Raw genomic sequence first — 17,289 nt, forward strand, 5'->3', positions numbered from 1 at the left:
TTCCGTAGCAAGGAGTATGAGGAGGCCACATCTTCTGTGACTTTACTTATCATGGGCTCCGGCCATTCCTAAAAAAACATAGCTCTGGGTATAAGTTGCAGAAAGCAAAAACCCAGGGGCCCCTTTAATTCCAGGAGAACTATCAGGTGAGCGCGGGCCTGTGCCAGGGACTGTTTTAATGACCACTCTTGCACTGTTTTTAGTAATTACAATTTTTTTCAAGTACAGTTTACACTCAATATCATTTTGTATTAGTTTCCGGTGCACAACATAGTGGTTAGATATTCATATACTTTACCAAGTGTTCCCCCTGATAGTTACAGCCCCGTATTTCCTATGCTGTACGTTACAGCCAGGCTGCTTCCACTTTCTGACTGTTATAAATAATGCTGCTTTGAACACTGGTGTATATGTTTTTTTTTTTTTTTTTAAATATATTTTATTGATTTTTTACAGAGAGGAAGGGAGAGAGATAGAGAGTTAGAAACATCGATGAGAGAGAAACATCGATCAGCTGCCTCCTGCACATCTCCTACTGGGGATATGCCCGCAACCCAGGTACATGCCCTTGACCGGAATCGAACCTGGGACCTTTCAGTCCGCAGGCTGACGCTCTACCCACTGAGCCAAACCGGTTTCGGCTGGTGTATATGTTTTTGTGTGAACATATGACTCCATTTCTCTTGGGAGAAATGGAATGAAATGGATGGCTGCATTACCTTATCTTATCCCACATCCATCCTTTGAAGTGGGGACTATTATTATGTCTTTCATAGCTGAGAAAACTGAAACTCAGAGAGGCATGTTCCTTGCCAAGGCCACACAGTACGTGGTGGGAGAGGGCTTGGGATCCAGGCCGGCGAACCCAGATCCCACGCTCATCCTGCCTCCAGGGTCTCAGAAATTTCATTTCACTTGAAAGGCAGCCTTAGCAGCTGAATCTCAAAAATGGGCCCAAGCCCTTCATTACAGACGCAGGTATAGAGCCTGAAGGGCCCAGTGGGGTTAGCCACGAATCTTGTTCACCTCACCCAGTGACCAAGGGCATGGAGGCTGAGAGAAGGCTTACAGTTAAGGCCTTTTGAGGAAGGTTTCATCCGTTTTTGTGAGTTTTCTCCTGAATTAGGCTGCCTTGAGGGTAAAGTAGACGTGAGCTCCCGGACGCAGTGCGGTGTCTGGTTAACTGCCTGGGGTGGGCGGGCACGCAGCCCCATCACCTCCGCTCTGGGGGTTAAGCTCTAACTTGTCAGCTTCCTCCAAAGATGACAGTTTTCAGAGAGAAGAGAGTGGGATTAGAAACCCAAGTGCAGGGCCCCAGGGAACGCTGGGAGGGGAACCGAGACTGTGGGAGGAAGCAAGTCCAGATCCTTGCAAAACAGGTGGGAGGAGGGGGAGGGGAAGGACCAGGAGGGAACAGTCCAAGTTACTCCTGTGTGACCTCGGGGGCTGGGGAAGGAATTCTGATGCATTTAAACCCCCTATGGAGGGCGGGAAGAGCTAAAAAAAAAATCCAGCCCTATCGATACTCTCCATTTCGGCGCTAAATAATTAATGGAATCGTGGGACTGTGATTCTCATGCCGGATACCCGGTGTGTTTCTGTTCGCCAAATTTAACTGGGCTTCCTGTATTTGATCCGCTAAATCTGACAACCGTAGACGTGGGGTCTCTATGTTTGTGGAACAAGTAGGTAAATGGGTGCTTGCCTTGGCTGCGCTCTCAGCTCGCTGCGTGACCCTCTGGGCAGCACTCGGGCCCTGTGTATGTCTGCGAAGTGGGAGTTCGGGCAGCGATCGCAGCGCAAGGATCGCCAGTTACGAGAGAACTGACTGACCTGTCCGGAGAGCCTCCTGGGAACTCCGGTCCTGCCGGGGCGGGACCTCAGGACCCGGCTCCGCCCGCAACTCTTCCCTCCTGGGCTGGGGAAGCCCCGACCCCGCCCCTCCGACGCCGGGGCCGTCCCGAGGCCATCGCCTTGGCGACCAGGGTAGCCGGGAGCCCCTCCCCCACAAAGCCACGCGTTTCCGCTGTGTTGGAGCATTCCGATTGGATGGCCGTCTGGACGCTACCACCAGCCCCGAGCCCGCTAAGGGGCGGGGGCGGGGTCTTCTCCTCGTGGGACTGTCCTGAAGGTCCGTGCATGTGGCCTCTCTGTGGGAGGATGGATTTCCTGAGTCACGCGGGGAAAAAGACTCTCAGGTCGGAAGAGTGTCCATTGCTTCTTCTAGAGCTTACGTTCATGCCTCTCCCCAAGAAAGAGGGTGAGGGACAGTCGGCCACGCCCCCTCCAGAGCTATTCGGTCCCAGGATCCGGAGCACCGGAAGTTCTGGCGACGTGTCGGTGCGCTCTGTCCTAAATGTTCCTCCCTAGGCCACCTTTCCTAGTTAGCTGCCGGATTCCGGGGCCGTCTGGGCGCTGCACCCCGCCACTTCCGTATTGAACCACCGTTTCAACCGAACTCCGAACCTCTGCGCGCGCTCCCTCTGGTGCCTGATGGTTGGGCCGGCGCCTGGGACTAGCCACGCCCTCCCCCGCTCCTGGCAGCCAATGAGCGGACGTCTTCCCGCGGGGCGTTGGGTAATTAATGAGCGCCGGGCACTGATTGGCTGCAGATCGTGGCCGGGGGCTGGGCGCCGGGGTAGGTTGTTCCTGAGGTGGGAGGCGGCCGCGGTGGCTGGGAAGTAGGCCTGAGAACGACATGTCCCCGGCGGTTGAGGCAGAGCAGCTCGTGGCGCTGTTTCTCTGAGTCCAGGGCGGCCTGGAGGCCGGCTGAGGACGAGGGTTGGCGGAGGCTGCCCCCGCGGTGGTGGCCGCCATGCTGGGGGCCCGGGCGGTGGAGGGAGCCGCCGTGGCGCTCCTGCGACTGCTGCTGCTGCTGCTGCCGGCGCTCAGCGGGCCAGGGCTCGGCGTGGTCGGCTCGGCGGGAGCCGGGCTGCCCGAGAGCGTGATTTGGGCCGTCAACGCGGGCGGCGAGGCGCATGTGGACGTGCACGGGATCCACTTTCGCAAGGACCCTTTGGAAGGCCGGGTGGGCCGAGGTGAGAGCCCCTCGCGGAGCCGCGGGGTCCCGGGCCTGCGGTGCGGGGGCAGCTGGCCGAGGGCTGCGGGCCCCGCGCCCCTGCCTCAACCCTGGGGCCGCGTCCTGCAGCGAAGTTTCTCCGCAGTTTCCTCAGGGACCCGGTCACAGCTCACAGCCCGGCCCTGGCTCGAGACGCCACCAAGAGCCACTGAGGCAGAGAGTTGGCGAAAAGTTACAGTCGGACCTCGCCGCCTGCATTTTCTTAACCCCTCGCCTCCACCCGAGCTGAGAGAAAAGTACAGGCGAGGGCGGCCTGCTGGCACCTCGAGGCCGCGCGGGTGTAGGTTGTCGGTGTCCCCGGCCCCGGGGTTCTCTCCGATCGAGCCCGGTCCTGGTGATCCCTGCCGACCTCCCCCTGCAGGAGCGGGATGGGTGCTCGGCCAGACGGCAGGGAGCCTGGGAGAGAGTGGACAGGGAAGTTTGGGCACTGCCTCCTCCCGCCCCCCTTGGAGCGAGGACGGTGTGAGCTTAAAGGTGGCCGCTGCAGGCCCCCCGGAGGGTGGTGATGTGCAGCCGTCCTGCCCGGGCCGTGGGGTGTCAGCGGGGGCGCCGGCGAAGATCCGAATGTTCCGAGTGTGTAGGACCCACCCTGGGCGTCCAGGGAGGTGGCTGCTCCAGCCTGGGGGGGAATGGCTTTCACTTCACAGACGGAGCGCAGCAGTCCTTACAGAGCCGCGCAGGCCTCCAGGCGGGTGGGAGAATTGCCAGGGGAGCTGGTTAAAATGCAAACCCCAGACCTAAGAAATGAAACCGGGTTCCTGCACCAGGGCTTCCGAGGTCGTCCCCCCGGCGCCCTCTGGGGAAATCTGCCCTGTCTGTTCCTTCTGGAAGGGGGTTGGGTGCCGGCTTGAGGAGTTCCCTGCTTCACGCGCTGTGTGCTGGGTTCAGAGCTGCCACCCTGGCCACGTGCATCTCCAGACAACCAGGAGGCCGGCTTTCGGGCGCTCCTTTCCACCGCGCCCAGGTTTGGCTTCGCCTGGACTGAAGCCTTGAACCTAGTTATTCCACGTTGGTTGCAGCGTCCCGGAGGTGGTCACATTAGGGAGCTTATGGCTTACATACATGTGCGGGCGCTTGAGGTTCTGTGTTTGATTTGGAATTGATTTAGCCCTGGCCTGGAGGTCTCAGGAACCTGGGTTCAGCGGGTCCGGGCCCCAGTCTCCAGCAGCTGTACCGGCTGCCAAAGCCAGACTTCGCAGCATGAGGTCAGGCCGTCTCCATCCGGGACCCTTCCTCTTCCTCCTGGGGGTGTGCCCAGAGGAAACTAGAGACGTTGGTGGACTTTGCCTCTGGAGACAGCTGTGGTGATGGCTCCTTTCACAAACAGACACCAGACTTTCCATGGGTCACCTGATCCTTCTAGGCCCATCGGGCGGAGGAGGAAGTTAGGACCACACAGGTGTAGTCCCCTGCTACTCCTCTTATTCAGAAATCCCGGTTTTAATTTGCGGGAACAGGTGTTGTTTTTGGCTTTTGGCTTAATCACCAGTCACCAGGCTCCCTGTCCTTGGGTTATTGGCTCATGGTGGCAGTTCTTTGGCGTTTATTGTGGCAACTAGAATTGCAGGAGACCTACAAAGCTCATGTGTCCTGGAGTCCGAACCAGACCCTGGCCTCGAGGCACTCTGTCAGTGGAGTTCCCTGCTCCAGCCTGTCATTTGGGTCAGAACTGTAGCAGCGTTAAGGCTGGAGAGTGGAACCTGCTTTCCCGCTGCAGCCTGGACCAGCCTGTGGAGGGCTGCACCTCTGGGTGCCTGAGAGTAGCGTTTTGCTGGCATTAGGTCTGGGCTGAGATGTGATTACGCTTCCACTCCCAGGAGGCGGCTCTCTAGTTTCTTCTGTGCTAAGGAGTGGCACCACCCAGGGAAGTGCAGCTGTTCGCGCTGCTTTCCTTGGCTGGCACTGTTTGGAGAAGGGTGTGCCAGCTTCTTGGAGACCTCTGCCTCATGTAGCTGCTCACACTGATTGCAGTAAGAGCTGCATGGCTTCCCTCTTCCCCCAGGCCTGAGAGACTGTTTCCAGCACGCTAAAGAAAGTTCATTTTACCTTGAATGAATTCAGGTATTTGTTGCCAAGTTAATCCTGATAAGGGTTTGGCCTGCTTTTGAACTTGCCGTTTCTCTGTAGTGTCTTTGTAGTTCAGCATTCATGTAACTGTGAGTGGCCCAGGGCACCCAGTGGCTTTTGCTTTCAAAGGCCCTTCATAATGTTTATGGAACTTCGTTTCTGCCTTGAGGATAGTCAGTGTTCTAGGAGGTATGGACAGCTTGGCAAAGGCTTTTTCAACTTGTGTGATTCCGTAGATGAAAGTGGCTGCGGAGGAGCATGCTTCTCAGGAGCGCGCCATGTGGGATTGGCAGGCTGCGTGCTCCGGGGGCTTTGTAACGTGCGTATGCTGGGTTCCTCTGGATTCTAAGGAAGAAAAACCTAGTTATTTGACCGGAGGGCATAGCGCTTGGCTTGGTTTGAGGAGAGGCTATTTCCTGATCATAGAAAGGGAGCTGCTAAGTATTTGTATTACCTTGAAAAACTTACTTTACCTCTGAGCCTTATTTTCCTTCTAATAAAGCATCATGCTTTAGAAATCAGTGATCTGAATGTGAAAACTCTCCTGTCCAGAGTAGGTTAAAGTGTCTTTATCTTTTTCTTTGCTTGATGACCTTTAATATGGAATTAAAAGTAGGGTAGCCTGGCCAGTGTATCTCAGAGGTTGAGCACTGACCCAGGAACCAAAAGGTCACTGATTCAATTCTGGTCAGGGCACATGCCCAGGTTGCAGGCTCGATTTCCTGTGGGGGACATGCAGGAAGCAAATGATCAATGATATTTCTCTCTCATCAATGTTTCTATTTCTCTATCCCTCTCCCTTCCTCTCTGTCTAAAGAAATCAATCCTCCTATATAATAAAAGGCTGATATGCAGATTGACCAAACTGTGGACAACCGGTCACTACGACGTGCACTGACCATCAGGATGCAGAACCTCAATGCAGGAGCACCGCTCAGCCAGAAGCCGGGCTCACGGCTGGCGAGCTCAGTGGCGGTGGCGGGAGTCTTTCCCGCTGCCCCGGCAGTGCTAAGGATGTCCAACTGATGGCTTAGTTGGACATCCTTAGTGCTCGGGGAGTGGGCCTCAGTCGGACATCCCCCAAGGGCTCCTGAACTCCTGAACTGCGAGAGGGCACAGGCTGGGCTGAGGGACTGTGCATGCCCCCCCCCCCCCGCATGAATTTCGTGCACCGGGCCTCTAGTAAAAACATAAAAAAAAAAAAGTAGGGGAGAACATGGCTGCAGAGGGGGAAAAAACTGGCTAGGGGCCTAAGCCCATCAGATGACTAAGGAAGACCCTTTTCTGGGCAGCCTTCTTTTAGCTGGGGCAGACTTTGGCCTTGGTGAGATAAGAGCTTGAAAGATAGGATGCCTCTGGTTTGCTTAAGGCCACAGGATTTGTTTAGAATTCTGTCCCTAATACTGTCACCTAAGATGCAGGCTTCATTTGCAGCCCTTCTAAGTAGCAGAATTCACAAGAGAATTTAGGTAGGTGAAATCCCCATGTTACAAGTGAGAAAACACCCAGAGAAAATAACTTGTTCTGAATCACATAGTAGGTGGCAAAGCCGGGATTCGGATCTACCTCTGTCTTTCTCTAGAACCTGGGCTGGCTACCCATTGTCTAAGAAGCAGCGGACACAATGTAGGCCCCTCGGCCCCTTCCTTTCTGGCTGTCTGCGCTGTATTGTGCCAACTTCAGCAGTGTACTGTGTGCACTTCACTGTTTTTAGAGAAATCTGTTTAGCTGTGAATACATAAAGGCAAAGGACGGAAGAAAAAGTCCCTTTCACAGCTGTATCTCTTGGGACTTGGGCAAATTCAATTTTGCATGTAGCAGATCTCCTGGGAATGCCACTCGGACTTTAAAGGGCAAATATTTAAAGGTAATTCCAAGGTTGTTAAGTATTTTTTGTTCACATGGCTGAGTTTTCTTAGTTGTTGGACTGAAACTGCCAGAGATTACATTATTGTTAATTTCTCATTTTTTCCACTCTGCAAGAAAAAAATAAAAGGTTTCCCACACATGCACAAAATTTTCTGTGTACCTAAAAAGCAAATCTAGTTAATGTTCCAAATTTATGAGGATCTTGGTCCTCATGGAAGAAGGAAATTCTTAGAACTCAGTTGAAAGAAAAAATAGCAGTCTTAATCTTTATAGGTTTATGCCTGGTGTAATGTCGTGTGAGCCTGGGAAAGCGCTGGGCACGTGAGCAGGACATCCTTTGTAGTGTTACTCAGCTACTCTTTGGTTTCTTGAGGAGAAATAGGAAGAAGAAGAGTCAGAAGACAAAAGTGCGGTGAGCTTCCTGGTGCATTGTTTCCTCAGTCCATCGATGGCAGGCTCCTGTTCACTTACAGGCATGGTTAACAGTTATGTTTATTATTATTTTTTTTTTTTGAGGGCTTGACCTCAGTCATTGGATCTCAGTTATTCTTTTAAAATATTCTCTCCCTTGGAGTTTTGGTGATTCAGAAGACATGCCCAGGGATGGCCTCTCCTAGACATCTCCCAGAGGATCTAGGTGCCAAGTGTCTTCAGAGTCACTGTGCGAGATGGGAAGGTGGCCTGAAGTCTTAATTCCAAGCTGGAGGAGAGGCCAGGCCTGTGGACCGAGGTCACTGTTTAGCCACTAGTTTGGAAAGCAGACTTTTGGAGCACTGGAAAGCCTCGCTTTGTACAGGATAAAGGAGTCAGAGAGCCTCCTCTCCGAAGGGGGAAGCATGACTGTTCCACTCTGGAGCTGGAGGTAGTACCTTACATTTGAGGAAAGACCCCGTTTGCTAAGTGGGGGGAAGGTACACATATGCTGTATCATCTCCTACCAAGTTCAGGGGAGGGCTGGGGGCGGTTCGGTACCGACCCACAGTAAGTGTCTTTTTACTTGTACCCTGTCTTATTCCTTGTCAGTCTGAGATGTGGGAAAGGTAGCTCCCCAGCACTTGGTCATCTTAAGCCAGAGGTGCCATAGGACCTTAGCAGGTGTTCTTTCCCTGCTGGGATGGCTCCAGCCCTGTGGGGGAGGAGCATGGCTTCACTGCCTTGCAAGTACCTCCTTGGTTGCCATTGGTTCGCTCAGCAAATCATAGCAAGTGCCTACTTATGTGCCAGGGACCCTGTTAGGTGCTGGTGACACAGGAGAAAGTTTCTTCTTTTCCTTTTACTGGGGGAATGCTCAAGAGAGTGGGTGAGGCTGAATTTTGTGAGTCTGGGAAGTATGGTGCTCGGACCTAAAGGAAATTAGAGAGCATCACACCCTTCTTTTTATAAGCGTGTTTCTCCTTTCCAGCCTTCGAACTTTTCGAATGAAAAATCATATGAAGCAACTAAAGCTGGTATCTTTCTTGTGGTAAAGACAATGAAGAACAACTTTCCTAACAGATACCCTGTTTTATAGTCTCTGAGCTTTTCTAAATGGGAAAAAAAAACCATTCATTGAACTTAATCTTCTTGTGGAGTTCCTGGCCACCCCCTTGTTTTATGAGGCTTCTCTGAAGCGCTCCCTCGCAGGGAACCAGGCAGCTGGAGCCTAGTGCTTTGTTCCAGTAATGAGTTGGACTTGTTCTCTTCCCTACACAGTTGAGAAAAAGTCATTTCTGAAAGAAGAACTTTTATAAAGTCCTGCTCTGAGGGTGAAGGGATCTGTTGGGGTGATTAGTGTGTGGTTTCTTTCATTTGACTCTGGCTTAATACTGGTTCTCGTGCCTTTGGGGCCAGGTGCAGAGCGGTTGGCGCTTCCACTGGGGGGTTATTAGCATCGCCCTGGAAATGCCTCTGGCCACTCTGGGGTCTCTGCTTTTCTTTTATGTTTTGCCTCTGATGTGGTTTCTCTTTGTCTTTTGTCCCCAGCCTCTGACTATGGCATGAAACTGCCAATCCTCCGGTCCAACCCCGAGGACCAGATCCTATATCAAACAGAGCGGTACAATGAGGAGACCTTCGGTTACGAAGTGCCCATCAAGGAGGAAGGGGACTATGTGCTGGTGTTGAAATTTGCTGAGGTCTACTTTGCACAGTCCCAGCAGAAGGTGAGGCCTGGTCAGCCCCCTGCCCCCCACCGTCCCCCTGTGAGACATTGCCACTTTTGGATAGTCTTCTGCTGTGGGCCTCCCAGAAGGGAAGAACAGATGAGCTTTGAAGGAAAAGCTGGGTTCCTTTTGCCCCAAAAAGCTGGTGTCCCATTGCTCACAAGGCTGCACTTGCCATGGGGTTGGTGACAGAAAGCAATACCAGAATCCTAGCTCTTGGCTACAGACTGATCCGATTAAGGCCCTCCCTCCAGGTGATCGCTCCTTCTTTGTTGTCAGCGCCGTCTTGGTTTCAGCCTTGTTCTTTTCCTGTCCCCTCCTGTGAATCTCCTCCTCTCCATGTTGAACTCGGTGCTTGTATTCTTTGTTTCCTAAGGCCAGTATGAGGCCTCCCTGACAGAGACGGGACATGGACTTGATTTGGATGAGGTAAAGGACTCCAGTCACCCTAGAGCAGGGGTGGGCAAACTTTTTGACTCGAGGGCCACAATGGGTTCTTAAACTGGACCGGAGGCCGGAACAAAAGCATGGATGGAGTGTTTGTGTGAACTAATATAAATTCAAAGTAAACATCATTACATAAAAGGGTACGGTCTTTTTTTTTTTTTTTTTAGTTTTATTCATTTCAAACGGGCCGAATCCCGGCCCTCGGGCCGTAGTTTGCCCACAGCTGCCCTAGAGTATATCTAGCCCTGTTTTAAAGTTATTTTTGAACTTGAAGCCCAAGCAGGTGCCTGTTATCCAGCTGCTGAAAGGGTGTGAAACGGATGGTTTTGGCACTGTCTCCTTTTTTATCTTGGTAGGTATTTGATGTGCGGTTGAATGGCCATGTCGTGGTGAAGGACTTGGATATCTTTGATCGTGTTGGGCACAGCACAGCTCATGATGAAATCATCCCTATGAGCATCAGAAAAGGGAAGCTGAGCGTCCAGGGGGAGGTATCCACCTTCACAGGAAAACTCTACATCGAGTTTGTCAAGGTAACGCTCCTATTCTGCCCTCCCCGCTGAGGAAGAGCGCACAGGAATGGGCGCAGGGGAAACGCTTGCTGTTGTGTGGGGCTGACCACTGTTTCCCACTTCCTAGGGGTACTATGACAATCCCAAAGTCTGTGCGCTCTACATCATGGCTGGGACGGTGGATGGTAAGTTGTTTTTTTTGTTGTTGTTTTTTGGGGGTTTTTTTGGTAAGTTGTTTTTGATCCGCGTTTTGACTTGGGCTGGAGGATGTGGTTGAGAAAACCCTTGGGGAATAATGGAGCTGCTCACTACTTGGAAACTATGACTTAAAGCCAGTTGTAGAGACGCCAGCATCAGATTGCTGGGATGGAGTGTAGCGTGGTGCTGGCCATAAGCTTTAGAGCATGATCTGTGTTTAAATTTTATTCCTGCCATTTAATCGGCTGTATGGTTTTGGACAAGTTCCTTTAACTTCATTGTAAATTGTGATTAATAATGGTACCTGTTGGTGTGCCCTGACCCTTATAGTCATTTGGAATTGCCTAAAACTTTTCTTTATTCTGTTTCTTTGATGTCTATTTCTTCGGGGGGCAGTGGGGGGACAAAGGAGTTCTTCATGGTTTCTGTGTTCTCTGGAGGTTCCATCACTGCCAGACTGCACTGGACAGAAGTTCATGAATTAATGTCTCCTTATCCTTGTGATCCAGCCTCAGGGGATAGTTCTTTCTCAAGGTTGAGACTATGTTGGCCTCCAGCTTCCCAGGCTGATTTTTGCAGAGAAAGCTTGTATTTTAGTGACTTTTCTCCCCATTCCACCTCTGCTGCACCTTTTCCCAACTCATCCTGAATGCACTAAGGATCTCATCCTGTTGTCTTTGCTTAATTTTTATATTCTCACCTAAGGATATGTTTATTGATTAAAGAGAGAGAAAGGGAAAAAAAAGAGGGAGAGAGAGAAACATCTATGTGAGAGACAAATATCGACCTTTTGCCTCTCATACGAGCCCCAGCCGGGGACCAAACCCCAGCCTAGGTATGTGTCCTGACCGGGAATTGAACCCACAACATTTTGGTGCACAGGATGACACTCCAGCCAACAGAGCCACCTGGCCAGGGCTCATCCTGTTGTCTTGATGTCGCCCACATGCTGATATGATGACATCTAGGAGGATGTCTTGCTACCAACAGATTTGTAGCTCGGTCCCTCAGGAGGAGACAGGGCAGAGGGGGAGTATGTGTGGGAACCCAGAACTCTGGATCAGCTCTTCCTCAGCTGCTCTGTGAATCAAAAGGGATGGATTATGGGAGGGACGAAGAGGGATTTGGAAAGGTTAAGTTTGGGTGTTGTGTGATCCCTGTCCAGTCTGTCCTTTTGGGGATCTGGAGAACTAAGACTGGAAGCAGAGATACTGACCCTTCCAGTGTGCAGGGCTCTTACTACTTTTTAGTTAAATCTAAAGAAGGCTAAAAAATAAAAATAAAATCAAACATCTAAGGAAGGCTAATGTTTTTAGGAATCTGCTGTTCTCCAGGCCAGAAGCTATTTCTGCTCCTTCTGCTCCTTTGGACCCTGGTTAGGTCATAGCTTTTCGTTATTGTGACTCATTTACTGCTCTTAAGGGTCTCACTTAAATGCTGTAGGTGTTACTTAAAGGGTATCTTCTTTTATGTCAGATGTACCAAAGCTGCAGCCTCATCCAGGATTGGAGAAGAAAGAAGAGGAAGAGGAGGAAGAAGAATACGATGAAGGATCTAATCTCAAAAGACAGACCAATAAGAACCGGGTGCAGTCAGGCCCCCGCACGCCCAACCCCTATGCCTCGGACAACAGCAGCCTCATGTTTCCCATCCTGGTGGCCTTCGGAGTCTTCATTCCAACTCTCTTCTGCCTCTGCCGGTTGTGAGAACAAATTGCCATCCTGAACAGGGTGGAAGGGTGTGGGAAAGAAACCAAACATGTTGGTTTGGTTTCTGTATTTTTCATAGTGATTAACAAAAACAAACAAACTAAAAAAACACGAAAAAATTAAAGGAGATAAAAAGAGGCAGATTGAGTAGATAGCAGCCCTCGTTCACCACCTGGTCCCAGACCTGCTTCAGACCTAGTCCTCTCTTTGTGGCTGGCCCCCAGCCATTTCTTTCTTCTCTAGGGTACTTAGGGTAAACTGGGTCCTACTTGTTCAAGGATCCTCGTCTGTATACCTAGTGGAAAGGACTCTGAACTTGGAGCAGACACCTCTTTTTCGGTTAGAATTGAACAGCAGGGAAAGGTCATCTCCTTACCCGAGAGGATCAGTGCTGGGAGTTGGGCATGTTCTGAAGTTATGTCCAGGTCCATTTCCAGATGCCCTGGGATTGAGAATGTGTGGGGTGTGTGCGTGCGTGTGCGTGCGTGTGTGTGTGTGTGTGTGAAGATGTATAATGTGTATGATAAAGATGAAAACAGAATGGGGTTTTTAAAAGGAAAGAAAAGTAGATACTTTCTTACTTGGAAGCCTTTCTGGTTTTAGCCCTATGATGGTTCCACCTTCAGTGTTTGAGCTTTATCATTGCTTGTCTCCCTAACATGTGCCAGTCAGAGTACTGTCTGGTATCCAAGATGATTAGTTTATGTCAGGTCCTCAAGTTGCCTCTGACTTGTTACCACAACACATCATTTTTATTTCAGTGCCTGTTGGGGACTTGATTTCTTCTCTCTTTCTCTCTTTTTTTTTTTGTTTTTTTGTTTTATTTCCTTAATCTGGCTCATTTGAAATCTCTTGTCTCTCTCAACCATCTCACTAAATTATTGCCAAGAAGGGAAGGAGATGTGAGGACTTGGGATTCCGTCTGCTTGAATATCTTATCATCTACCACTTCACCTTGATGGTACCTCCCTCCCTGGGTCTCTGAGCCAGCAGCCAGCAGCCAGGAAGACCTGACCCAGCAGTTCTGTTACTGGCCCCTTTGTGGGGTCTTGCTGCCAGGAGACAGAGACGCTTTCTAGCCTGCAGCAACAGAACACTTGACCTTAAGAGTCTCTTCTGGTCTTGGGATTAGAAAAGGCTTATGTTAGCATAATTTAAGAGCACCCTCAGAGACTTGAGTCCTACTAAGTGACTGACCACTGTTTAGAGTGTCTAGAATCTGATGTTCATTTACTCCTATGTCCTTCTTTGTCCCAATTCAACCAGTTTTGGGCTATGCCTAGAGCTGCCCCAAGGAAATTGACTGGTTGTCTATATCCGACCCAGTGACACTGCTCACTGATCTTAATAGTATGCCCCTCTGTCCATTCATTTTCCTATCCAAGTAGCAGTCAGATTCTTGGTGTGACAAGGCTGAAAGATTTCCAGTCAGCCATAATCCTGGCGGTTCTGAAGTCAACCTTAGCATCTAAGTGTCTGTTTTGAATTCCCTGGAAATTTTTCTGCAGAAAATGAAGCTTCCCTGAATCCCTCTTTTCTGGTCATTGTCACCTTTCTCCCAGCTACAAGGAGTTTTGTAAAGGGAAGGCAGCAAGATTAGTTTCTGCTTGAGCTAGAGCAGCAAAGAATATCAGGCCAGATCGATTTTTTTAAAGAATATGTTTAATTTTGAGTTTCTCCTTTGAGGTATGTTTTTGAAGAGGCTCCATCTTTGTTAGTGACAAACTAAGTAGCTCTTGGGCTCATATCCTGGGTTTTGGCTTTTACTGAGTTCCTCCAGGCCAGCATTTTGTTCTTTGATTGTTGTAGTTCTTTATTTTAGCTGTGACATAGGCCTCAGTGCTAGGGTAGCGAGTCAGGCGGCTGGACGGCTGCGGCCTGGGCTGCAATCAGAGGAACACTTTTTGGAGTGCTTCACAAGCTCCCTGCTTTAAAGGATGTCCTGTGGCCTTGATTCTGGGACCACCTGCCTGGGGCAGTGGACATCCTGACTATTAACGGCTCTGACAGTGGCTTTGATTCCCATTCTGTCACAACTCCCCAAAGCCCGAGGCCACTGCCAGAACAGTTGACAAGACGAGAAAGGAAGACTTGCTGCCTCCGTTCTGCCTTGTTAGTTTGCCTGGGTCTCTCTGAGGAAGGAGGGGTCCCTGCCACTCACCTCAACCCATCCCTTCAGTGACTCAGAGTCTCAGAAGGAAACCCTGGCTCTTGGGGCCATTTCCTAACGGTACTGTAAGCCAAGCAGCTTTGCTTCTGCCTCTGTTTCCAAGCCCACCCTTTTCCCCTGAGCTCAGGGATAGGGATGGGCACTTTCCTCTTTGGTTGTGTCTGAAAGGAAGGAACATCTTTCTATGGCTGACAAAAACTAAAGGGGAAATGAGGGAACAGGAAGAGATGGTGGGGGCTGGGGTCGAGTCCCCTGGAGCCAAGGGCTGACACAGCTGGCTCATGATGCTGAACTTGAAAGCTTTTTTTTTTTTTTTTTTTTTTACTCCTCCAAGATGATATAGGTACATGAAGTTTAGGTTAAAAGGGTGGGATGGGGCACTCTTTATTTTTATTTTTGTATTGTTTGGGTCAAGAATTACTCTAGTAGTTCATTTTTTGCTTTTTGCACTGTTTGTTCCCGTGCCTGTATTTTGAGCTAGTGCTAGGACTGAGAGCCTGCACCGCGGGGATTCTGACTGGGGTTGGGGTGATGAGTGATGCCAGTGAGGGTAGGGAGGAGAAACCTGGGCTCTTCTCCTGCATCCACGCTCTGCCTAGGTTTTTAGATCCCCCTGAGCCCAGCTCGCCGAAGCTAAGAGCGGACGGCCAAGGTGGAACTCCTTTTGCCAGAAGTGTGGCTTCAGTTCTGAGTGGACCACGCAAAGGGGTCTGCTGAAGATGGGCTGAGAGTCTGCAGTGTAGCTCTGAATTGGGTCAGGGGCCAGCTGGCCTCCAAGGGGACTTTTTTGGGCTTCACTCATGCTGAAACATTGTTCCAGGAAACAGTCTGTGGGACTCATGTCCCCTAAACCACATCCACTTTTTTCAGAAAATCTCCACGATAAGGAGAAGCTGCTCAGTGGATACGTTGAGTTCCAGTGACTTACAAGATGGTCATCTTTAGGTGTGAGTAGTGTTAGGCTCCAGGAGGACCCGGGCCTGCAGGTCAGCTGTTGGTTTGAGCGTGTGATCTTACTCTCTGTTCCCACTGTTTGCCTAAGAAATACTGGCCTGAAATTGGGGATCACAGGGAGGTCACTTAGGCTTTAAAGGGATAGCACGAAGTTTGAGTAAGTTCACCTTCCTCTTTCTGTGTCTGGGATTGTTTAATCCCGTTTCGGAGTTGTGATTTGACTTTTTTATCTCTTTGGAGAAGCTTTCATTTTAAGGAATTTCACTTCCTTCTTGTCCTGCTTGTACCCTCCTGGGAAGGCCTGCCTATGGCTTTTGGAGTCTCAGTTGGAAGTCAGAAAACAGCAGCAGTGTATTCCTTTTCCTAGCACTTACATACCTTTCCCTAGAAATGGACTCACCGTGGGAAGCCCAGGGAAAGAATCAGCAGGTTCTCTACCCTCCCTGGGGATTGGGGACAGACCCACCCTGCTCAGCACGTGCCTTTTCCTCTCCTGCTCTGAGCCAGGGTGGGCATTCCCTCTAGATTCAGGTCTGGGCAGGGGTCTTTCAGTCCCTGCCCTGGGGCTGCTTCCCCATCCCTTCTTCCCCCTCCCCTTTGCTGGCTGGCTCTGACCTAATTCAAGTGTCTTGCCTTGAGGAGCCTTAATGTCATCAAGTGGCAACATGTAACACTGTCCTCCATGCCTTTCCAAAAGGACCGAGGAGAGCAGGTGAACTTTCCAAAGCGAGAGACTAACAGATGCTTCTGTTTAAAAAAAAGGGGGCTGTGCTTTGGATCCCCTTCTGCTGTGGCTCCAGGGGGAGAAGCCTGGGATAAGGCTAGTGATAGTGCAGAAGCAGAACCGGTACCACCTAGGATCTGTTCAGAAATCTTAGAGAAATCTGCTTCTCTTCAATGGAAAGATAAAATTAGGGATCAAGGAGCTCTAAGAAAATTGCAAAGAAGCCTTAATGTTCAAGCTTCAGAGAGCTCAGAGCGATTTTTCCCTTTCAGTCCAAGTGAGGACTCTTTTCTGTACTGAGACCTCTACTGGAGCAAGAAGGCTAGACTTCCTCATTTTGTTACGAGATTGGCAGCAATAGGTCAGCTGCCCAGCGAGGGCGGGTTTTTTCTTTGTACATGGGTGGCTTGCGGCCGATCTGGTTAGTCCTTCCCCAGCTGCCTTTTGGCTAGCCTACTTTAGGTTGCCAAATCGTTTTGATAAGAGCAGATGATTTGGGGACGGGCTGGGTTGGCAGGAAAAGAGCAGGATAGATCTCTCGGGATGGGTTCCCCCTAGGAGTATAAAAACAAGGAGCCAGGACTGTGCTGGCAGCCAGGGAGACAGTAGTGCCTGTTAGAGTTGGCAGAGAAGGCCTTGGCACCTCTTGCATCCAGGCAGTCTTGTGAGATGGGGGCATGTAGCACCAGGCAAAGAAGAACTCCATTCTCACCTCTATTTTGAGCTTCAGTGCTGCACTTCAGTATGAGAAAAACAACAACAAACTGGCGTGCGCTTTCCACCTGTCAAAGGACAACAGTCGGGAAAGGAGCCGAGTTGCCAGGTGGGAGGGAGCACTGGCAGGGAGAGACGGTAAATCTAGGAATGAGACATTCCCGACTCCTCTTCTCTGGTGTGTTGTGATCCAGGGAATGAAAAGGTATTGGACCCTGGGTCAGCTTCCTCCTTGTGTTTTTCTTCCACCAAGTTCTCCCACGCTAGGACCAGCTGCCCATTCTGAGCTGAGGGCAGCCACTCAACCATTAACCTGGCTTGTCAGGAAGCCAACCCCGCCCCTCCAGATTGGTCCTGGCTGCTCTGTTCTGTTCCAAGTTCTGGAGAATAGTGTCAAGTTCTTAGTAGCCCTCTGTAGTTCCTACTCTCGATTCCCATCCTCTCCCTGCCGAGGCGAAACCAACTCCGTCTGCAGCCACAACGCGCATTTACAGCGGCACAGTGAGGTGTGATAGAGGGGCTTTGAACCTGGCTGGCCCGGGAAAGCAGTAGGGGTGGATAGAGCTCTCTTTCCTTCTGGGCTGTCTCCACCTGTCCCTACCCCTTCCATGCCCCACCCTATTCCCACCAAAAAGAAAAAAATTCAGGATGTTTTTCACTGTCCATTGCTTTGTGTTTTAATAAACAATTTGCAGTGACACTCTG

The 17,289-nt window shown here is 50.6% G+C and overlaps 1 protein-coding gene across 1 annotated transcript; it reads left to right on the plus strand.

The window, feature by feature from the left end:
* The first annotated feature begins 2,643 nt into the window (after window positions 1-2,643).
* Window positions 2,644-17,289, plus strand: MLEC (malectin). The gene is made up of 5 exons (XM_036353753.1): window positions 2,644-3,038; window positions 8,978-9,156; window positions 9,960-10,136; window positions 10,243-10,300; window positions 11,790-17,289. Exons 1-5 carry the CDS (start codon window positions 2,816-2,818, stop codon window positions 12,017-12,019), a joined length of 867 nt encoding a protein of 288 aa, XP_036209646.1. The 5' UTR covers window positions 2,644-2,815; the 3' UTR covers window positions 12,020-17,289.

This window comes from Myotis myotis, unplaced genomic scaffold (genome assembly GCF_014108235.1).
Source record: "Myotis myotis isolate mMyoMyo1 unplaced genomic scaffold, mMyoMyo1.p scaffold_m19_p_20, whole genome shotgun sequence".
Classification (NCBI taxonomy): domain Eukaryota; kingdom Metazoa; phylum Chordata; class Mammalia; order Chiroptera; family Vespertilionidae; genus Myotis; species Myotis myotis.

Bases quoted from the DNA above. Each gene is read 5' to 3' on its own strand.
- MLEC (XM_036353753.1), top strand. From the start codon at position 2,816: ATGCTGGGGGCCCGGGCGGTGGAGGGAGCCGCCGTGGCGCTCCTGCGA. The intron at 3,039-8,977 runs GTGAGAGCCCCT...TTTTGTCCCCAG, and splicing joins GGAAGGCCGGGTGGGCCGAG to CCTCTGACTATGGCATGAAA. The intron at 9,157-9,959 runs GTGAGGCCTGGT...TTATCTTGGTAG, and splicing joins TTGCACAGTCCCAGCAGAAG to GTATTTGATGTGCGGTTGAA.